Raw genomic sequence first — 26,963 nt, forward strand, 5'->3', positions numbered from 1 at the left:
CTACAGTGTTTATTTTATTTTAATCAAAACTGTGTGCTTCGGTGAGGCACACAGTTCTCCTGCCTCGTGACAGGGGGCGCTGGTGATTAGAGATTCTTCTTGCGACTCCTAGGCTGCAGAAAAATAGAACTAGTGACAGCAAGCTACAGTAAAGAGTTAGCAAGTTAAGTGCAACCATCCAGTCATTTTTTTCGTGTTGCTTGGCCTTACTTTCAGAACGGTGGACTATATATCTAAATTGAAAGGATTTTCGAGACTGGACTTTCAATCGAAGCAGGAGATAATAATTAAAGGAAGGCCAACACCGGACTGTATAGCTCACAAACGGTGAGGAATGGATGTAAATCTCCTGGACAGCTTCTCAGCTTTTTGGCCAAGAAGGATCTCATTGAAACTATTCCTGAAGCGACAGAGTTGCTCCAGCACGTGCTCATTGTTCCAGCTACTACAACATCAGTGGAGCGGTCATTCTCAGCACAAAAGACTGAAAACATGTATACAGTCGGAACAGGACTGATCAAGGATGACTTTCTTCACTGGCAGTGATCTCCATTGAGACAGAGAGACTTGGACTTTATAAGTAAAGGTAACACGATAACAATTTTTAATTATTTTTTTCTATGCTTCAGTTTGTATACAGTATATAAAGAATGCTGACATGACATTTTAAACAAAACGCGTTAACTGTTGCCAATCAAATGGTGAATAAGCTACTCTGTGGAGTTCATAAGTTTGTAAATCTGACTGTGATGACGTCAGTGCCTCAACAGCCATGAACTTCACCGCACTTCACTACATACCAGCTACGTTCATGTCCTCTTTGTCACCTTACGGACACTTTCTGGGAACCAATTACGTTCGTAAGCTGAGGTATCAGTGTATTGTATATTTTTTCCATTAGTAATCCATTAAACATATAATTCTTTTTGGAAGTAAATTAATTTTAGCAACAAAAAAACTGAGGATCCATTTGGTGAGCTAATCCAAAAGAACCAGAATTCCCATCACTATAGAGGACACTGGTTTGCTGTGGCGACCCCTGAAGGGAAAAGCCGAAAGGAAAAGCAGAGACCTCTGTGTATGCTCCAATTAATTATGTAACCTTTGCTATCTTATCAACGAGCATATAATTGTTTCATGTCACTGAGAGAGATTGGAAATGTTCATTTGTCATTTAAACCATTAAAATTAGGTTAATTATCATAGGTTCTCCAAACAAGCAGTTCAGAGAATTAGAAACTTGATACGATCTTTTCCTTTCGGCTTTTCCCTTCAAGGGTCGCCACAGCGAATCAATGTCCTCCATCTAACCCGGTTTTGTGCATCCTCTTCTCTCACACCAGCTGCCTTCATGTCATCTTTGACCACATCCATAAACCACCTCTTTGGTCTTCCTCTCGGTCTCCTGCCTGGCAGTTCAAGGCTCAGCAGCCTTCTCCCGATATAGTCACTCTCTCTCCTCTGGACATGTCCAAACCATCTCAGTCTGGCCTCTCTGACTTTCTCTCCAAAGCCTCTAATATGAGTTGTCCCTCTAATGTACTCATTCCTGATCCGATCCAACCTGGTCACTCCCAAAGAAAACCTCAACATCTTCATCTCTGCTACCTCCAGCTCTGCTTCCTGTCTTTTCTTCAGTGGAAGTGTCTCCAGTCCAAACATCATGGCTGGTCTCACCACTGTTTTATACAATTTTCCTTTCATCCTAGCTGAAACCCTTCTATCACACATCACACCTGACATTTTTCTCCAGCCGCTCCAGCCTGCCTGGACACGCTTCTTCACCTCTTTTCCACACTCTCCATTGCTCTGGACAGTTGACCCCAAGTACTTAAAATCCTCCACCTTCTTAATCTCTTCTCCCTGCAGCACCACTCTTGCACTTGGATCCCTCTCATTCACACATATATTACGTCTTGCTGCGACTGATCTTCATTCCTCTCCTTTCCAGGGCATTTCTCCACATCTCTAGTTTCTCCGCCACCTGCTCCCCGTTCTCGCTACAGATCACAATGTCATCTGCAAACATCATGGTCCAAGGAGATTCTTGTCTAACATCGTCTGTCAGCCTGTCCATCACCATAGCAAATAAGAAGGGTCTCAGAGCTGACCCCTGGTGGAGTCCCACCTCCACCTTGAATTCCTCAGTCACACCGACAGCATACCTCACAACTGTCTTGCAGTCATGATACATGTCTTGCACCGCTCTGACATACGTTTCGGTCACTCCAGACTTCCTCATGAAATACCGCAGCTCTTCTCTCGGCACTCTGTCATGCTTTCTCCAGATCTACAAAGACGCAATACCTTCTCTACTTCTCTATCAGCATTCTTAAAGCAGCACTGCATCTGTCGTACTCTTTATTGGCATGAAGCCATACTGCTGCTCACAAATGTTCACTTCTGCTCTTAGTCTAGCTTCAACTACTATTTCCCAGAGTTTCATTGTATGGCTCATCAACTTCATTCCTCTGTAGTTAGTACAACTCTGCACATCTCCTTTGTTCTTAAAAATGGGCACGAGTACACTTCGTCTCCATTCTTCAGGCATCTGTTCACCATCTAAGATCTTGTTGAATAACCCAGTCAGGACCACCACCGCCACCTGTCCAAGACACTTCCATACCTCGATTGGTAAATCATCAGGCCCGAGTGCCTTTCCCCCCTTCATCCTCTTCAGTCAACAACAGTCATGTCTTCTACTCTTTGTTCCTTCTCATTTTCCTCATTCATCAAAGTACTCTTTCCATCTTGCCAACACACTACTGGCACCTGTTAATACATTGCATCTCAATCCTTCATCACCCGAACCTGCTGCAGGTCCTTACCATCTTTGTCTCTCTGTGTTGTAATCCAATTGTTAAACGAATCGCTGTCTGATAGTCCCACTTAAAATCAGACTTCTCAAAGTGGTTTTCTTTTTTTTTCCATCCAACTCTTGGACTGCATGTCATTTGAATTTGATGGTTTACATTTGTTTCAAAGTGTTCATTCTTTGGATGTTGGCCAGAAAATTCTTCACACCACAGGTTATAAAGGCTTTCATTTATTGGACTGCAACCGTGTCCCGTTGTCCATTGATCAAACAGTAACATCCATCCCAAGTCAAACCCACCAGAGATTCTCACGCTTCCATTTCTTTTCGACGTCCAATAAAACAGTTACATATAACGAGTGCAAACAATCACAAATTGCATCTTATATACAGCAGGTATATATTATTTCGCCTCAATCGGTCTCACGCACGCGCGCACACACACACACGCGCACACACTTACCTATTACAATATGATTCTTGACAAACAAGCACATCTCAGAAATGTACAAACTTTACATTTTTTCCTTTTTTATATAAGAAATGCTCTTCAAATTTTTGTATCGAACCATTTTACAGTGCTCTTAAATATTTCAATGTATAAATCAGTAGCAAAGCATGTTTCTGATATCTGTAATTTCTCCTCTCCCACCCCAAAAGAAAGCCAAGCAAGATTAAAAAATAAAAAATGCATAGGCACGCTAATCCGTGCAAAATTTGTTCTATTCATTTTCAAATGGCAATCCAAAACATTGATTCATTATTTTTTGGGGTAATACAAAAAAGCGGCAAAACAATAGGATTTTTTCCTACTTGAATGTTAGGTGACGGATAAATATAGAAAACGGGCCACAACACTGAGGTATGATTAAGGTACCGTATTTTCCGCACCACAAAGTGCACCCAAAAGCATTCAATTTTCTTAAAAATGTGCCTAATATAAAGAGAATCGAACTCTCCTTAAATTGCCCATTGAGTTGTTTCCATATTTATGTTCCAATGCCATGTCTCACTCTAATTATTAGCCGGGCTTACTACTTACAAAATGAAAAAAGATACAAGCAAGGATATTTCACCCCTCGTGGAAGTGAGCCAAGGAGGTTTGTGTGCCTTTTTGTTGAATGAATTGTCTTCATAACTTTCATTTCTTGATTTGTAATGTTATTTGTATTTATTGTTACTGTCATGAATGTATGTCATGTACGGTTCATTTTGTGCACAATTAAAAAATGTATAGTTATGTATACATATTTAACATTTAGCTTGTAGTCGTCGTGCACATTCCACCATGATGTCCCTGATCCACCGGTGAAAAGATGCTTTGATCTCTCCTCTTTTATCTAGAACTGCTTCATGTAACAAAGAGGGTACAGAAAGTGCTTAAGAAGGAATGACTCTAGGTGTCTTTGTGTTGTTTGTCTTTGTGTTGTCATATTTTTTATTGAGGCTTTTTGTTACGCCGGCTTCATGGTGCAGAGGTCGCCGGTTCGCGTCCCGCTCCAGCCTCCCTGTGTGGAGTTTGCATGTTCTGCCTGGGTCCGTGTGGGTTTTCTCCAGGTCATACGGTTTCCTCCCACATTCCAAAAACATGCATGGCAGGCAGATTGAACACTCCAAATTTTCCCTGGGTGTGAGTGTTAGAGTGACTGTTGTTTTTCTTTGTGTGCCCTGCGATTGGCTGGCAACCAATTCAGGGTGTCCCTCGCCTCGTGCCCGTAGACAGCTGGGATAGGCTCTGGCACCCCCCGCGACCCTACTGAGGAATAAGCGGTACGGAAAATGGATGGATGTATGTTCTTTTGACTTCAAGACGGCGCCGCGAGAGTGGCTGCCTTTCCAGCAGCTCATGTATTTTGTTTTTCTACTTTCATTCCTTTCATCACTTTGCTGCTGTGAAATGTAAATTTCTCCACTGCAAGGCGAATAAAAGCAAATCCAATCCAATTGTTATAACTTTTTTTTCATTTTTAATAATGTGTCGGCGAATATGCATTTGACCTTGTTGGGTTCAGTTCGTTCAGGACTGAACCCAAGTTTAAGAAACACTGCTCTATATTTAATACAGCCGCATTGTACTGTATTATACTGTATTGTATTATTAAAGGACAAGCATCTAAAATACCCAAAACATGCAGGATGATATTTTAGTCAAATGCAAAACACCAATAAAAATCACTTAAAGTGTCCAAAAACTACTTTAAATTGAACCCGGAAGTGGCCAGTTTCCTGTTCGTGGTGTCACGCCAAGATGTCTTGTCTTGCTCGGGAATCAAAACAATGGCTTCAGATTCGGAGAAGATGCTTTCTTGTTACTCATCCAGTTATGAATATGATTCAAATAATTCTGAAGAGGAAAGCATAAATGTTTGCAATCGATTAAAGAAGATATTCCCTGTCATTTTGAGGCATCTGGACAGAAATGTAGCACCCAGAAAATGCAGAAGATGGCGCCAAACTCCGTTGGAAATGGGCTGATTTGTCTGCTTGGAATTTGTGTCAGCGAATATCAAATAGTTGTCTTGGTGCAACACACAACAATTGACCATCGCGTTATTTATGTGTTTTCCTTCTAATTTCGCCATCAACACGGATCAACGCAAAGTTTTCAGACCAAACAAAGTACCGCAAAATGCATTGTGTGTCGCTTTCTGGGTCAGGGGCGTTCCAAACGTGACGTCACGTGGGGATCGTCATCAACTCGAAAACAAGACTTCCTGAATATTCAGCGCGAGTCATAAAACGTAAAATATAGCTTGATGCGGTGGAATCTTTGTAAAATACGCTCAGTAGAAGTCATTTGAAACGATTTTACAAGTTATGGACACAACTTGTCCGGAGATGTCGGTTGTCCTTTAAGATAGCACTAACTAGTGGATGCATAGCGAAACGACAACCGCAGTTGCAACTTCGATTACCCGCGGCTCATAATGTGGTGCACCCTACACTGTATGACTTTTTTTTTTAAATAGGCCATTTGTTGAAGGTGCACCTTATAATCCAAAGTCTTTTATAGTGCAGAAAATACGGTAGTAAATTGGTTTAATTTTCAAGAAATGGACATGTGGTAACAAGCATGACTTAAAAAAGATACCTTGGCTTGTTTGTTGTTACTTTATATGTCCAGACCATGATCAGTATCTGTTGCTGATATTATAACATGGGAAAATTATGTAATGTATTATCTGTGAAGGCTTAAATTTTGAAATTCGTCATCAAGGAAATGAAAGTTAATATTGGCAACTCAAAAGCTTTTAGGGGGATATCAATTCCTTTGTTTTTTTGTTAAACTAAAAAAAAAGTCAACAACTAATGAATGCTTTTCTTGTTTTTTTCAACGTTTGACTGCCAATTAAAGCGGAAAGAACGAATGATACATGGATTCCAACAGGAACATAATCGATACGCTTGTCCAGACCGTGTTGGGTGGATCAAAAAGGCATGTTTGCCATACCGCCAGGACCGTAACCAATGGGGCTGTCCAGAGACATCCCCCGCTGTCTGAAGGACTGCGGTCCCATCATTGCAGTCTGTGCGTGGGATGGGGCCATTAAGGCACCCTGAGGGGACATTAAAGCATTCTGGGGCCCGAAAGGGTCTCCCGGGATGGGCATGTTGCGCTGCTTGGCCTGCATCATCATCACGTTTTGCCGCGCCATCAAATTGTGCTGGTGCTGTTGAGGTGACATCATTCCCGGGTAGGCACCGGAGGGATGGTGAAGAAAACTGTTGGCCATCAAGACTTGCTGTTGCTGGGGAACCATGCCTGTCCTTCCCAACATGTGTCCCGGGGGGCACACGGGGCCGATGTCTGTGCCGGACACCATACCCCTGGCGTCCCCTTGGAGGACGGCCATGTTGTGGCCGAGTCCGACCTGCCCCTGATTAGGCGGCAGTTGCTGTTCAGCCATCATGTTCTGTAAATTGGCCAAGTGGGGGTTGGATGATGAGATGTGTGGAGGACCAGAGGAAGACAAGTGTTTGAGGAGCTGCTGGGAAGGCGGCGGCTGAGACCCAAGCCCCTTGTTTGGATTCTGGTGAGGTTCGCTCTTCGGGAAATATTGCAGAGTACTGCTGGGCTTATCAGACGGAATGATGCGGGACAGGTCGAACTCAGGAATCCCGGAGTGGGTCGGTCGGATTACTTCGCTTAGATCCGGACCATCGCCCATGACAAGAATTGGAAAGGACTCAGAGGGATGAGCGTGGCGTTGATGGGAGTCTTTACCAATCAGGTGCAACTGCGGAGGTGGGAGAAGATCCTCGCCGGGCTGAGGGAAATTCTGTGACATTCTGCTGATGGGTGAGCGTATACGGACGTGAGACGACGGTTGCAAACGGGGAAAAGCTGCCATCTGGTTTTGAGAGATCGGTGAAACATTGCAAGGACCAAGGTCATCCCCTCCTCCGACCATCATGGTGGAACTCATGACAGGAAGGCCCAGTGGGTTTGGAGAACACAGCACGGGTCCTGAGACATCATGGGATAGCTGCTGCTGACCTTGACTTGGGATTCCGACGGGGCTTTGAGAGTCACTTTGGGCACCGATGGAACTCTGGGAGACCAACATTTGGGATGGAGGCGGGTTCCCCAAGTTTCCTGTTGGTGAAGGAAAATCAGTGTTTTACGATGAGAAGGGTTTGGATTATCTAACGAACCGTAACCAAGAGTAGTCGAGTAGGGTAAGCACGAAGACCTCTGCCGCTAGTCTAGAGAGAGGTAGACCGCACCTTGAGAACTCACACTCACAATCATTCCGAGACTTCAAGTCATCTTCAAGTCATCTACCATGCATATTTCTTCCGACCTCAATTCCTAAAAATAACTGTAACCTAACTATCTTAACCTTACTGCCAAGTACAATCAGACCCCAAACCTAACTTTTAAACTTTTAACCGTTAACCCCTAATCTGAACCATAACCCTAAACCCAAACCTTGGCCAATTTTGAATTGATTTTTTTAGTTAGATTTTTGTTGTCAAATTCCACATTTTGACTCTTTCAGTGGTTCAAGTTCCAAGAGTCAAACCACATACAGTAATACCTTGGCTTCCGAACTTAATTGGTTCCCAGAAAGTGTGTGTAAGGTGAAACGTGTGTATTCCAAACATTAATTTCCCATAGGAAATCATTAAAATGAGAATAATCAGTTCCCATCCCCCATAAAACATAATTTTCGACTAAATAAGCCTTAAAACAACACACAATATACCTTATTTTATGTATAATAAATGTGCTATGGTATTGTAATTAAAGAAATAAACTGTACAGTATAATAAAGTCGTTTCATTTACCTTTGTGATGGTCGTTGATGGCTTGATGGAATGGATAGCTTTTTGCATAAAGCGTCTCAAGGAGCTCTGGGTTGTACATCTTAGAAGTTGTGATATTGCAACAGCAACAGATGCAGACAGACACACTAGAAACTTCATTAATAGCTGGTTCCCTTGCTTGTAGGTTCTCTTCAAATTATACAGATGGCTTGTGCGGGTTATTTGTGGAGCCTGATTGATGGGCTATTTTAACCTTGCAGTCTACACACTGCTTTTGAACTATAAATAAAGTTGAAACGAGTCCAAATTTCACTGTGTTTTCTATCCATGTTCTCACCTTTTAACTTTTGTTTTTTTGTTTCAAGCTCTGTTGTCTCCCTTGTGTGTGTGTGTGTGTGTGTGTGTGTGTGGGCGTGTGTTTCTGTAAGCCCTCCGTCCCACTCTGCTGCGTGTGTCCTGCTGCGTGTATCTCCTCCATCCTCAACCACGGATCTTGCCCAATCACGTGCGGATTTAACCGAAGACTGGGGGCAGGGAATAGAGGAAGAAAAAGCTGGCTGCCATTTTCAGCTCCTTGTTAGGAGCTCCAAGAACTGGCTCGTTTGCGAACGACATATCACTCATTGTAGCGCTCCGTGTGTTCCCCGAAAATTAGTTCGTATGCCAAGATTATATTCTTGCGAATTAAACGTTTGCAAAGCGCAAAGTTTGTTAGCTCAAGCGTTTGTAAGCCGAGGTATCACTATAATTGAAAATGTAATCCTTCTGTGTCTTTTTTTTCATACCTCCGATGCTGACACCGGGCAGAAGAGGTCGATCGGGCAGCATCTCGTCATCAGAAGTTGCTATTGTTTTGATTGCGTCATGATAAAGGGGAGTGGAACTAGGCAGGGCATACTTGGACATCTGAGACATGATCAGCGATAATGGATTCTGTGTTTTGGAGGCATCGGGCGACGTTGCAAATGTCATACTAGGATTCATCAAGCCTGCTTGGCTACTTGGGGTGGAGTTGGAATTTCTGGGGTGTATCGAACGCCCTGCAAAAAAAAAAAGTCACCAAAAGTATACAGGACAAATTACGAATTCAGGTGATGTGTGTGATTCGTTTTTTTCTGTGTGTGAATGCACCTGTCTCAGAATGACCTCCTCCATTGCCTGCTGCCCTCACACCCGTTAGACCGCCTGGACTCAAAGGCTCTGTTTTCGGAGACATCCATGCAGGAGAGCCGAGAGCCGTAGCTGGGGACTTAAGTCGCCTGGGTGAGATAGTTGGGGAGTGCAACTCTGGGTTTGAAGACGCCATAATCTGGGGCGATTTCATGGAAGAAGAAGAGCAAGGTGTTCCCGCGCCAGAAGCAGGGGGAAGAGGAGGCTGGGGCCCTGCGGGGGTAATAATTGAAGGCGACTTCTGGCCCGGAGTAGACGGAGAGGGAAGATGAGCCGGTGGCTCTCGATGAAGTGATGGGGAATTGAGCTGGTGTGGATGCTGGACCGCAGGATTCGTCAGTGGGTGAACATTGATGGAATGGTCGGTAGAATGCCGAGGACCAAGACCAGGTCCCCTGAGCTCTACGGTGATTGGCATATGACTGAGCCTTGACGTACTCCCCATCGGATTACGAGCCTCATGCTCAGGCCCAAACATCTCGGGACCAGGCTGTTGGGGATATGGCCCTTCACCCGGTCCACCGGAAAAAGGGCTCGGCGTCGGAAAACGAAAGGGTCCATCAGAACCTGAAACCAATCCCATATTTCTTCTTTCATCTTGCGACGATCGTATTCTCGCAATCTCCGCGGGGCTGAAGAAGTCACTTAGGGTTCCCCCATTTCCTGGGCCCCTTCGGAGTTTTTGCGACAGAGTCATATGCTGCTGCTGAATATTCATCTGTGGGTTCATGTTGATTGACAGGTTGCTCCCTAGAGGGGCGTCGATTAAGTCTCTTATCTGAGGACCTCCACCAGGAGAGCCCATCATATCCCGTGAACCGGGAAAGTCCATAGGATCCACTTGGTTGGCAGGCGGACCTCTGCCCATACCTAAATTGGAGATGTCTGGACCACCGGGATTTCCCATCATTCTTGATCCCATATTGCCCTGTTGCTGCTGTGCAATCATCCGGTCAAGTTCAAACCGAGGAAGACCCTGCATCTGCCGTTTCTCCGCAAGGCGAAATAATTCCTCACGAGTTAACAGTTCTGGGTCATCCTGCAAGTGTTGAGGAGGATAGCAACCGTGGAATGGACCTCCACCGTCCATGTTGTTGGGCATGTTATCAAGCCAAATCCCCGGTCTGGTAGGCCTTTGGGGTCCCAGAGCATCGATGGATAACATCCCCCCCGGACTGCCAGGAAACCCCGATCCACCCGGAGGCCCTCTCTGCACATGGGCCAGGAACTTTGAACGTCCAGGTACTTCTTGGTGCATGGCCGCCATTCGTACATTTCCAGGCAAGCCTGCTCCCATCATATTTCCAGAAGCCCACTGGTGATCTCCTGGCTTGCTGTGATACGGGGGAGGGGGTCCCCTGATCATCACGGGACCTCGGTGCAAGCCCATTTCCGTCATCATCCTAAAGTGCTGGGGATTTTGCATTTCCTGTTGCCGTCGTTTCTCCTGGTAGTACTCCTCTTGGAGTTTCCGCCACGCAATTTGCTCTTGGGTCAGCCCCTCTGGTCCAAGTAAGGGGCCCATGTCCAAGCTGTGTGAAGAGAGCTGATGATGAGGGTGCTGTTGGAGATTATGGTGAGGGTCCATTTCAGGGCTGTGCGCGGCAGCGCTGAGTGACTGCGTTTGTGAAATTATGGACTGCAGCGGTTCTTCAAATTTCTTCAGAGTAGCCAACATTGACAACGCCACGCTACCGTTGCTGCAATCGCCAGTGTTTGCACCGTTTTCGCCGTCCTCAAGAACAGCGCCTCGATTGCCACCGCTGTTGTTCATTACATTGGAAGCATTGTTTGTCAGGTTACTGTTGGAACCCCCCGTGTCGCCATGAGGGCTCCCTCTCGCTCCAGTGTGAAGAAATAGCCTCTCGATGTCCCTCAGAGTCTGCAAAGAACGCTCCCTGTGTTCCAACTGCTCCTTGGAAAGCCCGCCTGCGTTCCGGGGGCCGCTTCGATGTCCCGTGCCGCTTTGTAAATGCGCAGACAAGATGGATGGACTCCCCGATGGAGACAAACTAGCTATGGGAAGACACTCACCATGTGCGGTTCCTGAGACGGTGTCTAAAGAGGTGTTACTGCCATCTCCCTCGGGTCTACGGCAGAGAATTGAGTTACTAACGGACAGCCCGCCATGTCTGTTCCGTGGGGAATCATTGTCCGGGTGGTCCCCTGACGTCTGCGTTTCCAACGCAAGCGAGGGGGGGCCGCTTCCTGCTGAGTTGGGTCGCGGGGTTCCGCTTTTAAGTTTGGGGGTGCCTCCGCTCGGAGAGGCACTCGAGTTCATCTTCTCCGTGTTACTCGACAGTGCGGGAACCTGTTTCCAACGAAAAGAAATAATCTTTCATTGATGATTGCTTCCTCAAATACCGGATGTTTTATGACGTTTTACAAGAATGAGGCCCAAAAGGTTGCATCAGAAACTTTCTTTTCAAACCTTTAAATACTTTGTCCAACACAGGTACAGTGAGACCTTGGCTTACGAACTTAATTGGTTCCCAGACAGAGTGTGTAAGGCGAAAAGTGTGTATCCCCCAAAAACAATTCCCATAGGAAGCCATTAAAATGAGAATAATCCGTTCCCAGGTCTCCATAAAATATAATTTTCAACTAAATAAGCCTTAAAACTACACACAACATACCTTATTCGATGTACAGTAAAGTCTCGTTATATCGATATCGGATATATCGATAGTCCCGGTTATATCGATACTATTTCTATGCACGCACGGAGAAAATTACATGCAAACAGGGTCGGATATATCGATAGTCCCGGTTATATCGATATTTTTTCGTACTCCCTTGAATATCGATATAACGAGACTTTACTGTATAATAAATGTGCTATTGTATTGTAATGAAAGAAATACACTGCACTGTATAATACATCTGTGTAAGCTCTCAGTCGTACAGGAGTGGTCCATCGATGGGAAACGCAGACGTCAGGGGTCATCTGTACTTTTTTGAAGGTGTCGGACATTTCGCCTCCTATCCAAGAGGCTCTGTCAGCGAACGGTGACGAAGCGAAGTTGAAAAAGTACAGATGACGGCTGAAGAAACCTTCTAGTCACTATATAATAAAGTCACTTTATTTACATTTGTGATGGTCGTTGATGGCTCTTAATTGACACCTGTTGCTTTCAGACTTGTAAGATCTTATGAAACTGAGGCATCACAACAAGGTTTAATTTTCATAAATTTGACGTTCGTAAAACGAAAAGTTCGCAAGGTAAGGTGTTCGTAAGCTGAGGTCTCACTGTATTTGAAATTACAACTGTATCTGATTGATTTGTCATTGACTCACCTGCTCTAGCTTAGTTTGTGGAACATTTTGCTGGTGAAACTGAAGAATGGACTCCATCTTTCCCTTCATTACTGCCTCCGCAGCACTGTTGATGCAAAATGTCGAAGAATGAATCGGAATGTATGTGCTTTTACGTCTGGGAATGGCGGCTTACCTGTTGGCCATTGTGGTGGTGAAGACGTACAACAACTGCTGCGAGGACTGAGGTGCAAGTGGACCTGGCTTCAGTACAGGTCCAGGTCCAGGTCCACAAGCCATTGCAGGCCTCGACCCGACGGACACCGCAGGTGGATGATCAGGCTGCCCCTGCCTGGGTCCCGGCAGTACTCGTTCCCCTTGAAAAAAAACACTTTGGAGCAATATCCTAACGATTCAAAATACACAAGTGTATACAATGATAAATGATAAAAAACACAACATTGATTCAAGGAGGAGTGCATCCACAAACCAAAAACATGGGGAAAAAATGGTGCAAAAAATTATTTGGCGGATGTTTTTTTGTCAGATTGAGCCGCACCACTGCAGTCACAAAATCACACCAACTAAATATAAAATGACGCTCCTGAATGATGATTTTTTTTTTCCATTAATTCATTCACTGCCATTCACAAATTTATTCGAGAATTAAATACAGTAAAGTCTCGTTATATCGATATCGGATATATCGATAGTCCCGGTTATATCGATACTATTTCTATGCACGCACAGAGAAAATTACATGCAAACAGGGTCGGATATATCGATAGTCCCGGTTATATCGATATTTTTTCGGACTCCCTTGAATATCGATATAACGAGACTTTACTGTATATGACGCAGCGCGCCATTCCCGAAGATGTTCGGGTTTTGTTGTTTCTTGCTTGGGTGAGAATACAGTGCTAACCAGACCTCTGGAAATGTTTTGTCCCTTCCACAAGGGGCAGCATTTACCTTTTGTCCATGTTAGCGCTTTGTTCAAGCTTCAGCTGTTGTTAAAGCACTATATAAACTAATACGTATGTATTGCATTGTATTTTGGACAGCCACCCTCATTTCAAGCTCATATAACTCCAGACCCATATAATTTAGGAATTAACTCTTATTTTCTGATGAAAGAAGAGAGTCTAAAGTTTCTAACTCTGCATTGAATGCTTATGTAGTGCTAAAACTCAATAATCTGTGGGTCCTAGAATTCAACTGATGATGACAAAAACCCTGGCAATGGAGTGGACACATTTTTGCACATCTGGCAGTGAATGAGTTAAGTCCAAATGAAATATTGGTGATTCCTGACTCACTTTGTGTCGTCGAATGTGGCCTGTCTTCGTCATCCTCCGTATCAGGTCCGGAGCACCACTCATCTCCACTGTACGGCTGCTTCTTCTCCAGGACGCAACGACGCTTACTGCGTGTCACAGCCTCTTCAACACCCATACAGAAAAAGATGTGGGAATATTGTCTTCAAACTTTCTCACTCAGAGAAACTCTGATGCCAAAGATATTCATCCTATGCTGGTGAAATGCATCGTATGGATTGGATTGGATTGGATTCGCCTTTATTAGACTCACAGTGGAGAAATTTACATTTCACAGCAGCAAAGTTATGAAAGAAATGAAAGTAGAAAAGCAAAACATAGGAGCTATGGAGCATAGGAGTATGTTTCAGTGTATAAGGCGCATCGGAGTATAAGGCACACCCACAATTAATGGTGTATTTTCAAAAGTTTTCCACGCTACAGTAGAGGGTGGGGTTATGCACTACTTCTTCTACAGGGGGAAATGCAGTCAGCGGCTGCTGACAGTTGTTACGAGACCTGTTGTGGCTCAATATTACTTCACATATAAGGTGCACTAGCATATAAGGCGCAGTGTCATCTTTGGAAGAAAATCAAGGCTTTTGGGTGCGCCTTATACACTGGAAAATACGGTAACCAGTGTGTACAAAGTGTCCCACTTTAAATGCTGAAGAAAATAAACAGTTGTCAATTTTCCTGAACAGAAAAAAAGCCTACATACTTTTTTGGGGGAAAAAGAGCCCACAATCTTTTGATTGCGGCAACTCGATAGTCATTATTCTCTTATCACGAAATAGTGTCATAAACAGCGTGACGCCGCAAACAATCTTTTGTTTGCGTTCATAATTTTCAAAGGGTGAGGAGTTTTTCTTTGTATTGGATTTTTCATACATTTCTTACCATTACTGTATTTATAAATGTGTGAATTGACTGTAAAGTGTCCTTGAGAGTTTTGAAAGGCGCTTGAAAATGAAATGTATTATTATTAATTTGAGGATTCTTAAAATTCCAGGTGCAATACAAACAAAAGACAGCAGAGAGAGCCCCTGCCAATTAAACGCCAGTGATAGCTTGCTTTCCTGCCAGTGTTATGTTGCCAATGGCAACGGGATTCTTTTTTCGCTGTAAAGTCATTGAGCCAATGTGTTTGTCTTGGTCATTGGCCTTCTCTCTTTTTTTTGCAGTATAGTGATGTGCTTCATTTTATTTCGACAGTCGCTGAGACAGCTCCAAAAATCACGAGCTGTGGTAGAGGCAATGAAAAAGCAAGTGCTGTATATTAGTGGTATGTTATTCGATTTGTCATTGGATTGGATTGGATTGGATATGCATTTATTAGTCTCACAGTGGAGAAATTTACATTTCACAGCAGCAAAGCTGTCATCAATTCATCCTTGAGTTCATGACACCATAAGCAAATAACATTGCATTTTTTCCTTCACATTCTATTTGTCATGCTTGTACATTTTTATAAAGTACAATATTATAGTGTTATTTTACATTTGTTGGTAGGGTTCATTTAAATGTAAAGAGATTTGCGGTGCAAGTGTTTTTCTTCACGACGGTCCAAGAATGGTTGAGCTAGCGAAACTCCTATCTTAAGACACATCTGTATGTGCGAAAGCGATCCAGAAAAGGATTGATCTCATTTGAAGCATTTTACTGGTGTACACGGAGTTACATGTGGCCCCCCCACCCATAGCAACGAGTACTCATATTTTTCAACCAGGGGAACTCACACAGACTCGTGACCTTGTAAGAAAGGACACGACGCCTTTTATGTGAAACACGTCATTGCCGCTATCAGAAGCCTTGGGGGAGTGGAGGGAGGAAATTCTGCCGCTTCGCTGAAAGGTCGGGGCATTTTCTGTGCTATTACGCTCACTTCCTGCCGTGGTGGAGGTGAAGTAGGCATGTCATCTATGGTTTTTTGCTTGATTAAAACGGATAGTGGAGGCAAAATGGAGACCTTTGGCACTCTTGAAGGCGGATTTGATGTTTCTTTTTTTTCCTCACAATTTCAAACAGTTCATGTGTTATGACCAAATAACATTCACAACTTGGTGTGAGGATGTGTATGATATAAATTAACTGAAATGTGGTGTTCCGAGGCTTACTCGCAAAGTTTAAAATATGTTTTCTTTAATACAAACAATTGCAGTAAAAAAACATACAGGAATGTTTATATATATTTTTTTCTATCCATTTTTGTTTTTTATTGTTGTCTTTCTAATTACAAAAAAAATTACAAGCCAATAATTTTTAAGAGTAATGTAAAATTACCGCTGTTTTGGGATCATACTTTGTGGTACACACGCTCCCCAATTTACGAACGAGATACATTCCGAACAGTCGTTCGTAAGGTGAATTTGTTCGTAAGTTTCTTCAGTGCTATATTTTCGATGGAATGTATGTTTAAGGCTTAGATAAGTATGTCTAAGGGTTATACAAGTATGTTTAAGGCTTGGATAAGTACAGTCCCCTGTCTGTTTCTACTGAAAAATAAACATGTAATAAAATATATGCTCTAAAGATATGTACATGTACAACTGGAGAGAATACTACATATGTTACTACAAAAATGTTCGTATGTACCATTGTTCGTGACTCGAATGTTTGTAAATTGTATGCAAATATAAAAAAAATGCCTTACCTGCTTTGGCATCAGCCTCCAGAGTTTTAGGAGCAGTGTTTCGTGTTTCTCCAGAGTCCACAGACACGCTCCTCTCCCGCTTGCTTTTGGTTTTGAGCATTCCGCCGACGCTGTTCGCCGGTTGACCGGCGGCCTTTGGCCCGGGGTTGCTCTTGTTGACGGCATGACCCCCGGCACTGACGCGGCTCTTGGGGGCCAGGTGACCAGTGGCTCCCTGTTGCTGCTGCTGCTGCTGCTGAGCCTGCAGGTTTACGGTGGCCATTTGAGATCGCCCGTCACCGGTAACCTTGCTTGCCATGATTGGCCAGTTTATTGTTTGTGTGCATTTGATTGGCAGCTGAATTAGGCTGAGGAGAGGTGTGGAGATGATGTCGGCCGGAGGTCACATGGCGATCAGGCAACACTAAAGGAGAAATGACATGACAAATAAAGTCATTATTTTAGACTTTGATCATGGCAGCCTTTTTCACAAAATCTTTATTTGGATGTTGAATGTGTGTGGGGCCCGATGAGTGACATGGAAGTCAGTGAATGACAAGCTGTGTGGCTGTTAACTGGCTAAATTTCAGCGGGGTGAGACCATCGGCAAGTCATCTAAAAATATTTTTGTATTATTTGCAAAGTTTCAGTTTCAGCTGTTGTTAAAGTGCTATATAAATCAATATCTAATGTATTGTATTGTATCCCAAGTGCACAATGGTTTTGTGGATTTGCCCTCTATCTTAACCAAATGATGGAGGGATTAGAATGTGTTCATTCGCATGGCAGCAAGGCTATATCAAATTAAATAAGCATTTTTTTTTTTACTTCACTGGAGAAACACGGTTGTGCAACTTCAGCCAGTTGTGTTTATGAAATTTCCCCTCAGGACTAAAACGTACGGCTATGTCAATCAGCGGTCACGTGTTGAGGAGAACGAATTGGGGCAAAATGACAAAACAAGGAATCATCCGCAAAATAAGTCAGATTAACAAAGAAACAAAGAAACACACAACAAATAAACAAATACATAAATAAATTAATGACTAAATGAATAAATAAAAATAAATAAATGCACAAATAAATAAAATGTCAGAAGCAATGTATGGATGATTGTACAGCTGTTCCCAATGAAGTGACTTGTCAAAAAATATCAACATTGCCATGAAAAAAATCATTATAGCCAACCTGTCAATTATTGTAATCACTCTGGTTGCAGATGAGGCCTGACGTCGCCATTGCTACTCTCCCGCTTCATGCTTCAGTTGCCACACTCACACCTGGACAGAAGGAGAGAGAGAGAGAGCACCACGGTGAGTCATTTCGACAATCATTGCCGTGCTTCTCAGCCTCAGTGTAAACATGGACGCCACGAGGGAGGCAGACGACAAAGAAGAACAGTGATAAGAGAACCAAAGGCCTCGTGCAGTCACCATGGTGCCGCTTTAATAGTGAGACTGCAGAATTGTTGTATTTAGAGTTAGATGGGTTGGGGGTTTTGTAGTTTGTCGCAGTCCAAGTCGCTCTGCAGCATTCTGGGTCCACAAGATCTTTACCGCACATTCCGCAACACTTTGTGTCGCGATACCGGACTCACCCGCCTCACAAAACAAGCATGCCTGACGCATTACGCGTTTTGCTTTGAGCCCATTTGAACACATGACCCCATAAGAGCAAAAATGCTCGAGATATTTATTTGCCTCTTTCTGTCATACAGAACCAAGTGAAGGCAGGATACAATGAACCATACTAGTAAAAATCATCTCCAGGAAAAGTGGAAATGACCTCAAAACCGTATTGCTGATTCCAAAGATCCAAATGGTTCAAACCTTTGAGCAACACACACACTTTATGTCGAGGATGATTTTATTCTTTGACAAACAAGGTCAACCACAACCGCAACCTCCAAACTAGTCACATGAACTTTTGCACACTGCAGATTGGCATAAAAAATGAACAACATAAACCATGAAAAGGTTTTTTTTGCCACGGACTGGTTTTAAGTACATTTTGACAGACCGGAAAAACAAGAACAAATGTTTTTAACTTACCCTTACACTGAGTGTAGTTTGATAAGAAAAGATCAGAAAGCCTTCATTTCTCTCGTAACGGAGAAATTCTGAATTTACAGCCGCAAAAATTATGAAAGGGAGAAAGTAGGAGATGAAAACAGATAATAAATCTAAATGTAAACATAGTCAAAATGTTTTTTGTAATACAGTATGTACAAGTGTTGGATGTTGGAAATGGATGCAGGGAGATTATTTGCAAGTACTGAAGGCTCATTTTACTTCTGAGTCATTCGCCGCATATTACGAAAAGTGGGATTTGTCTCCGAAGAGCAAGCTGTGCAAATAGTTCATTTTGAAAATAAAAATTAGTTTAGACTCGAATGTGCAAATAAAATATTTTTGTTCGGTGTCCCCATGCCACCCAGTATTAAATCTCCCCAAAACAGTGACATAATAGCACCATTAGTCATTAAATAACCAACTAAAGTCAAGAGCAGGAACACGCTTTGTACGCCAGGACCTCATTACTCATTAACCTAGCGGGGCTGGTCAGACGTCGCTCCTGTTGACAAATGTGACTCATCGGCTTTGTGCATTGCATGGTGGGGGGTACAAAGAAGGGGGGTCAGACTCCTCACACGATGGGCGGCCAGCCTCCAATTAGACAGCCGAGATGAGATTGGGCCTATCTGGGCCCGACCTGCATGATTGCAAGCAGACGCTCGCTTCAAGGCGAGTCTGTCGAGGCCGGCGGCGTCAACAAGATGACGCAAGCCGCTTCGTTCATCCATATCAGGGTCGTAAAAAGTGAAAAGAAAAAATGCCTGTTTGCTCTTAGGACGGAGAGTTATGTAAGGGGGGGTCTCGCCGAGATTGTCTGTCAAAATTCTGGCTGTTATGGCTAACAGATACCTGTAGGTAGCAGCGTTGTGTCACTTTGGTTCTGAGATCAGCACAGCTTTTGAGTAGATGATAACGATTAGGGTACATCACAATCACATCTGAGCTTTAAATTAGCCTCAAATAAGGAAGTGCGAACTCTGGGGAGCCCTGCGGCTAATTGTGGAAGTGTGCCAGTAATTAACACCCACTCAAAAAAAGGTTAGTAACAGCCACAAGGTGGCACCAAAGCAGTTATTTCAATTAAATAAGGTTAAGACCTGAAAATTCCTTCTGGGTTTGCATCACCAAAAGCGGTGGTGCGGTCCTCACTATATATGGAACCCCCGGGATATGATTACTCGATGCGGAGACTGTCTGGAACACGGAAACAAATAAACGCACTTGCTAAAGAATGACGCACAAGCGCATAGATGAGGGAGGTTTTCGCGTTTTTTTCCCCGAAAAGAATCAGTCCGTTACCAAACATGGGCTCCGGGGGGTGGGGGGTGGAAATAAGTAAGGGTCCAAAACAACATGCATGACCCTTGACGACACAAAACCACAAAGTGCCCCCCCCCCTCCACCCAGTGGAAATTTTTGAGCCGGACTTAATCTGTGTGATTAATCCTTGTGGTGATGTAAGTGGACACTGTGCTTTTTCTTAAGTACAAAAATGTTGACGCAACGAAATATATTTTGATTGATAGTTCTATTTTTTACACTCAAGACGTCCACGCCAAATGTTCCTGTCCGCATGATGAGTTTTCCAGTGATTGACATGCAAGCTCTGCAGCGTTTTGCTGCTTTGACAGCAAACCAGCAACTAAGTCTGCGCCAACTTTTACACTCTTGGAGAAGAAGCCAAAAACATGTCAGCGAGAGGGAGCCACAATGATGAGAGGTTACATCGGGGGTTCAAAAATATCACCGGAAAGAAGAGCAGAAATATAACTGCCCAGCATCTTGAGCGTCTTTTGTCAAAACGTATTTATTTGGTCAGCGGTGGTGTCGTTGTGTAACATTTAGGACTAGTAATGTCTCGGGCAAGTTGCAACCTGCCGATAGGAAAGCGAAGGGAGCAGTATGTGCTTGCATGACGTTCATGCTTTTGACCCCATCCCCCACCCCCTTCACCACCGAGATAACGATAACGTTGCAGCCATCCGCCTATCGCAAACCCTGGACTTACTGACCGAGCGTCCATTTTTTGTGTTGCCACGGCAACCAGCAAACAGCCTATAACGCGAAAGCTCTTTGCTAACGTTGTTCACGCCATAACCGACGTTGTAAACCCCCGACCGACAAAAGCACAGGAATGGGGGCTTGGTAGACGAAAGCGGCGGGCCGAGTAATTTACCAAGGATGGAACTGATAAAGTAGACGACTGTGTCATTGGAACAACATCTGTTCTCATGGCCCGGTGACCTGAGGTAACCTCGCGCACCATCCTCTGACACGCTCCAAATGCGCCAGGCAGCCGCAAAACACACATTATGTCAGGAGACAACAACAAACACGTAGAACGAGATGGAAGATGATGCGGACTCAAGTGTGGCGACACTCCGCTTGGTCAACGAATCAATCAAAGGCGAGAGGGAGCTTTCCATCTTTCACACAAGAGAATAATCCATCCTTCCATCCATCTTCCAGACCGCTTCATCCTAATTAGGGGGGTGCTGGAGCCTATCCGAGCCGTCTTTGGGCACTAGGCGGGGGACACATTGAATTGGTTGTAAGCCAATCACAGGACACACACAGAAAAACAACCATCCGGGCTGACACTCGCACATAGGGACAATTTGGAGCATTAAATCAGCCTGCCTTGCATGTTTTTGGAATGTGGAAGTAAACCAGAGGACCTGGAGAAAACCCACGCAGACGCTGAGAGAACATGCAAACTCCACACAGGGAGGCCGGACCTGGTCTTGAACCTCTGCACTGGGAAGTCGGCGCGCTAACCACTTGACAATCGGGCGACGAAAAGAATAGTTTTTCTTATTTAGAAAACGATGAGTCATTCATAGAAATTACGACTTTATGAGGACTTTCACGTCTTCTTGCGGCATTTTGGAACACAAAACCAGCAAATAGTTGATTTTTTTTTTCATTTAACAACTGAGGTTAGGTTATAGGCTGCAGGGACCACCTCGACCCTCTTCAGGTTCAAAATGGATGGTTGGATGGATGGGTTGGGTTACGCAGAGAAAGAGCAGTCAACACACGGTGATGTTTGGAGAGGGGTGGGGTTGGTGGGGTCTCCCAAACTGGTTACACGTGTCCCAGGCTCAAGCCGAAGCCTCTCTTCCGAAACGAGGAAGTAGCGGTTGATTTTTGCGCGGCGGGTCAACGGTCACATCCTTTGTAAAGCATGCTTGGAAGCCTGCCAATTAGAGCAGGGGAATGTATGAAAATGCAACCTCATCACTGACAGCGAGAGGGCTGACTGGAAGAAAATAAACCTAGCACTCTGCTTTACAAACATGTTCCTTTTTTTTTTTTTAATTATCGGCTTTCGGGATGAACACTTCTCACTCCCATTGCCACCGCTAATTTGATGAGCTAGCAGGCAGCCGTCTGCTTCCACAGCTGGAGAATTGCATTTCCGTTCGGCGGAACGCGTCGTGCGACACCAGAGAGCAGATGGTCACACGGCAATATCGGCACAACAACAACAATAACAGCGAGATGGCACAACTTCGGTCCTGAGGAGCGATGCCGCTAACAATGCCGGATAACTAATTTGCATGAGAAAAAATTATTTTGATAGTTGGTTAATCATTAAGTCATTCACTGCCATTCCTGAACTTGTTCAGGAATTCAAAAGCATAATGTGGGGCGCCATTGCAATTTTTTTTTTCGAGTTTTGGTTTTCCTTGCGGGGGGGAGGGGGGGTGCCGATAAAGCGCTGGTCAGACCTCTGGCAATGTTTTCCCTTCCACGAGGGGGCAGCCTTTACCTTTTGTCCATGTTAGCGCTTTGTTACAGCTTCAGCTGTTGTTAAAATGTGATATAAATCAATATGTATGTATTATATTGTATTTTTTACAGTCGCCCCCATTTCAAGCTCAGATAACTCCAGACCCATATAAATTAGGAATTAACTCTTTTTTTCTGATGAAAGAAGAGGGTAGAAGATTTCTTACGCCGAATTGAATGTTTATGTAGTACAAAAACTCAATATTCTGTGGGTCCTGCACTTTGAGTGAAAATGTCAAAAACCTTGGCACTGGAGTGGACACATTTTTGCCCATCGCCTGGCAGTGAATGAGTTGAGAGACAGTTATCAAATTGAAATTGACCACTCGTGTTTTTAAATGTGCTTTTAAATGAAATTTATTATTATTATTATTATTATTATTATTATCATCTCATCTCATTTTCCGCACCGCTTATTCCTCATTAGGGTCGCGGGGGTTGCTGGAGCCTATCTCAGCTGTCTTCAGGCACGAGGCGGGGGACACCGTGAATTGGTTGCCAGCCAATCGCAGGGCACACAAAGACATACGGAAATGTAAAACCCACGCGGGTCCGGGGAGAACATGCAAACTCCACACAGGGAGGCCGGACCGGGACACGAACCGGCGACCTCTGCACTGTGAAGCCAGTGTGCTAACCACTCGACTACCGGGCCGCCTATTATTATTATTATTATTATTATTATTATTATTATTATTATTATTATTATTATTGTTGTTGTTGTTGTTATTATTATTGTTATTATTACTAAATTGTTCACCACCATTTATAAATTTGTGCTAGTCTGCTCAAGACAGCGTCTGTTAGGTACAATACAATACAATACAATACAATACAATACAATACAATACAATACAATACATATTGGTAGGCGAATGTCTGACAATGGTTGCCCATACTAGCCACGAGAGATCGGGTCACTGTTAATAACAAAACCTTTATCATGGACATTGCTTCTCCTGTGGGCTGTGGCCCAAAAATATAAATCATTCGGAATCAAAAATTAAAGTGGGCATTGTGGTCAATCCTCATCGGAAACAGTGGCCCTCGCATTGAGCCAGGTAATTGTTCACTACAGTATTTTTTTTCATATCTACGGATGTGATTTAATTATAAGATAAATTAAGTGCCAAACTGTCATATTATATTTATTAAAAAAAATCTCTCTTAGGTATTGATGGTTGGTACCAGCAAACTCTATTAGTAAAGGATACCTTTAATTAAAGAAGTAGGAGCCCAATATGGTGTATCGCTTCTCATCATCATAATTATGTTTTTTATTGTATTGACCCAGTATTATTTATTTTTATTCTGAACTGATCTGGGGGCAATGGACACTTATGTGCTGTTATACTTGTTTTTGTTGATGGTTTTTTTAATTGCAACATGATAGTGGTGGTATTAAAATGTGGATTAATTCGTGTAAGTCCCCACTGAAGACCAAGTAGCAAATGCACAGCCCGCCTCCGGGCTGTGCAAGACAATTCGGATCAAGTTGCAAACTCTGTTAGTGGGCTAAATATAGCTAGCCGGGATATGGTAGCTCCAACACGCAGTCTGTGTTCCTGTGCGTACTGTGCACTTCAAGCCGTTGCAGCAGCAGCAACGTTATGGCAACCATACATGCAACAGGCTGTTGCTGGCTTGTTGTCGTTGTCGATGAGGCACGCACTGGTTCGCATGGCGGGTAAAACCAGCCAGGAACCGGACGAGCAAACACGCCACACCGGTTCTTACTCGCCAAGATGCGTGGAATATTTTGGGCAAGACTAATTATTTGCGCCACCAAAAAGTGAAATAAATTAAACGTCACGTTAAAAATGTCACAATGTGTAATGGTGTGAAGGATATTATGCCAAGTCGACGTATGCCCCACACCGGCTGTGAGTGAAGTGTCAGCCGCCTGTCACTACACGCGGCTAGGCGAAGCTTCACCTCCGCTTCCGCCGGCTGCCCAATTAGCCACCGACGGGAGACTACGAAGTAGCGGTTGCGAACCATGGTGTGGTACATGCCATGCGCCGATCTAGGCGTGGAAATCGGCTGAGTGCCCCTTCCGTTCCCCGAGGGGGGAGTATGGGGCTTTTCTCGAGGAACGACGGCTGATGCCACGGAAGCCCACTCTGGCGAACTGGATGCGTCAGATGCTAACTTGGCTAGCATGCTAATTGACGTCTGCACTCGCAACACTAAACTTTTTCCTTAACCACCATCAAACGTTTAATTAAATTTAGCCCACACGAGCAAAGTTTTCATTAATAAAGACAGGTGTGCGTGCCTGTGTCCGCGCGTGTGTGTGCAACAGTTAGTGGTAAAACATGCGGCGTACTCTACCCCATTTGGCTGATGAGTGACACCCGAGGAGGAGGAGGCCGACGTCAGGGGCCGACATTCCCCGGGGGTGGAAGCCGCCGACAGTGCTCCGTGAGCCGGCCCGCGTCACAGCCACAGCCGCTTCCCAGCTAGCTGGAGTCGAGGGCGGCTGGGGATAGGGAGGGGGTGGGGGGACACTAGAGTCTCGCCCACCACGGAGCCTTCAGCTAGCAAAGCGCGGCTTGGCACGTCTGGCTGGAAGTTTGGGTTGAAATCCGAAGACGCGTCGTTTCGCCGCTGTTCGTGTCTTCCAGTACACAATCACGCGAATGTCCACACGGGGATCCGTAAGTCACGGACTAGTGACACGGGGTGGACTTCCAACAGTGACACTCTCTGGACACTTCATTAGGTACACCCATACACCGCACGGTTAAATAAATTAATAAATACATACATAAACAGGAAAAGAAAAAGGGAAACTACAAAAGGAAATACTTTTGCAATCTTGAACTAAAGCACACATGGAAAATACCACGGCACGTCACCAAATAAAAACGTCAGAAGAAAATCAGTCTGATGAAATAAAAATAACCTCTCTTCAAGGACTTCGTGAATGCACTTCAGTGTGTTTAGTTAAACATCAAATGGAATTATTTTGCTCTGTGTGGCAACAGGTGGGTGTACCCCGGCCAGGTTAATTGTACCTCCTGCCATCTAGTGGAAGAGCATTTCAATGTTCTCTTTGTCACTATACGTCACTGGCATGGGGTAAACAGTTGTAAATTGATGCAAAAAGAAATTACAGGACATTATAGGATGTACATTTTTGGTCATCCGGATTAAAGAACAGTGCGAGCTGTAAATGGTCCCTTGTTGATACAGTATGTCAATCATCTCCAGCCTACAATGGAGCAACAGTTGTGATAATATTCCACACTTCTGATTGACACTCTCATTGAAGTCATGATGTTAAAATGTGTTGTTTATTATTATTGCGGTTCTAGAGGTCTGTGCTGCATCATCCTGAAAGTAAAAAAATATTAGAACCAGCTGTTGTTGTGATGCAGTGCAGTCACACACAACCACAAGACAAAACAAACTGTATACATACATAAATTGATTCAGTTGTAATTTCCCCCCTTCAGATAGTACATGATAGGGGCTGCTATTTGAACTATTATTTCATTTGAATTGAGATATAAGCGCTGCTTGGTGAGCCAGTGACTCCACCGATGTTACAAGCAGCATTTCAGCATTGATATCAGCGGACTTCAGGCAGAGTGCGGAGGACGACACCCTGAACTGGTCGCCAGTCAGTTGCAGGGGACATGTGCAGCCAAACCACCATGCACACCTACATCCACACCGACACTGAGTGGAACTGGATCCCACAGTGCACCCCCCCCCCCCCCACACACACACAAGTTACCTTCAAATTAAGCCAATAAATGAAACCTGTACCTTAATTCTAATTTACAGAAGATTCATCGGCACACGGGATAATAATTAACATTTCTGTGACAGTGTAGCAGCAGATATCTGAACACAGTGAGGCAACACATGTAGACAGATGATATATATACACCCTCCTGCATATCTTCATTATCCTCTGAGAAGAATGGCCAATATTACTGCCACGCTGACAAGCTGAGGGGAGTTTAGGTTCTATTGTTTCTTAAATTGGGCCAGCATCGCACCAATGTGTGTGAAAATTAAATATATGAACATTGTTTAATCATATTTTTATGGTTTTATTATGACTGAAGTGCATGATTTATTGTATGGGGCAAGTCAATGCCCAGTGGCATTATGGGGAAAAATGCCAAACATACATCATACCCTACAGCCATAATAAAACAATAATGTTACAAATAAAAAATTTATACTAATTTCCAAAATATTTTTGTGTAATGTGAGTCAAATGCTAACGATTAAAAAAAAATGTGTTTTTTACGCGCAGATGTCAAGTAAATACCCTTCGGCATTATGGGGAAAATGTTACGCTTGTAGTATTTAGCGCAAGTACCGGGACTTGCGAATACATTAGAACAGTGGCGGACTTTCAAGGCCTGCAAGGCCTTCTCTGCTGGCTTAGAAATATCTAAATCACGGACTGATGTTAATTATGTTTTGTCCATGAATTCTTATTAAATAATTCCAAATTGTCTTTCAGCTTCCTTTCAGCTTTCTTTTACCCTGTTTCGCTGCTTCCAGATGTGTGTTTTCATATTTATGCGCTTAACCAATCACATTTCAGCCATCATTTGTTACCAGGGTCAGAAATCTACCTGGACCCCCTTCACAATCAGTTCTGTTG

At 43.9% G+C, this 26,963-nt stretch overlaps 1 protein-coding gene across 1 annotated transcript; it reads right to left on the reverse strand.

Annotated features, from left to right (window-relative positions):
- Positions 1-3,030: 3,030 nt before the first annotated feature.
- bcl9l (bcl9 like) lies at positions 3,031-25,259 on the reverse strand. The gene is made up of 9 exons (XM_089013638.1): positions 24,665-25,259; positions 17,649-17,740; positions 16,482-16,884; positions 13,832-13,954; positions 12,709-12,889; positions 12,555-12,639; positions 9,218-11,567; positions 8,872-9,126; positions 3,031-7,412 (listed from the first exon to the last, which is right to left on the reverse strand). Exons 3-9 carry the CDS (start codon positions 16,777-16,779, stop codon positions 6,244-6,246), a joined length of 4,461 nt encoding a protein of 1,486 aa, XP_088869764.1. The 5' UTR covers positions 16,780-16,884; positions 17,649-17,740; positions 24,665-25,259; the 3' UTR covers positions 3,031-6,243.
- Between the last annotated feature and the right edge of the window lie 1,704 nt (positions 25,260-26,963).

This window comes from Hippocampus bargibanti, linkage group LG14 (assembly GCF_051943395.1).
Source record: "Hippocampus bargibanti isolate YZ-2025 linkage group LG14, ASM5194339v1, whole genome shotgun sequence".
Taxonomy (NCBI): domain Eukaryota; kingdom Metazoa; phylum Chordata; class Actinopteri; order Syngnathiformes; family Syngnathidae; genus Hippocampus; species Hippocampus bargibanti.

Excerpts from the sequence above, each read along its gene's own strand:
- bcl9l (XM_089013638.1), bottom strand. The coding sequence starts at position 16,779 with ATGGCAAGCAAGGTTACCGGTGACGGGCGATCTCAAATGGCCACCGTA. Across the intron at positions 12,640-12,708 it reads ACCACCACAATGGCCAACAG|TGCTGCGGAGGCAGTAATGA; the intron begins GTAAGCCGCCAT and ends TTGCATCAACAG. Across the intron at positions 11,568-12,554 it reads CACAAACTAAGCTAGAGCAG|GTTCCCGCACTGTCGAGTAA; the intron begins GTGAGTCAATGA and ends CGTTGGAAACAG.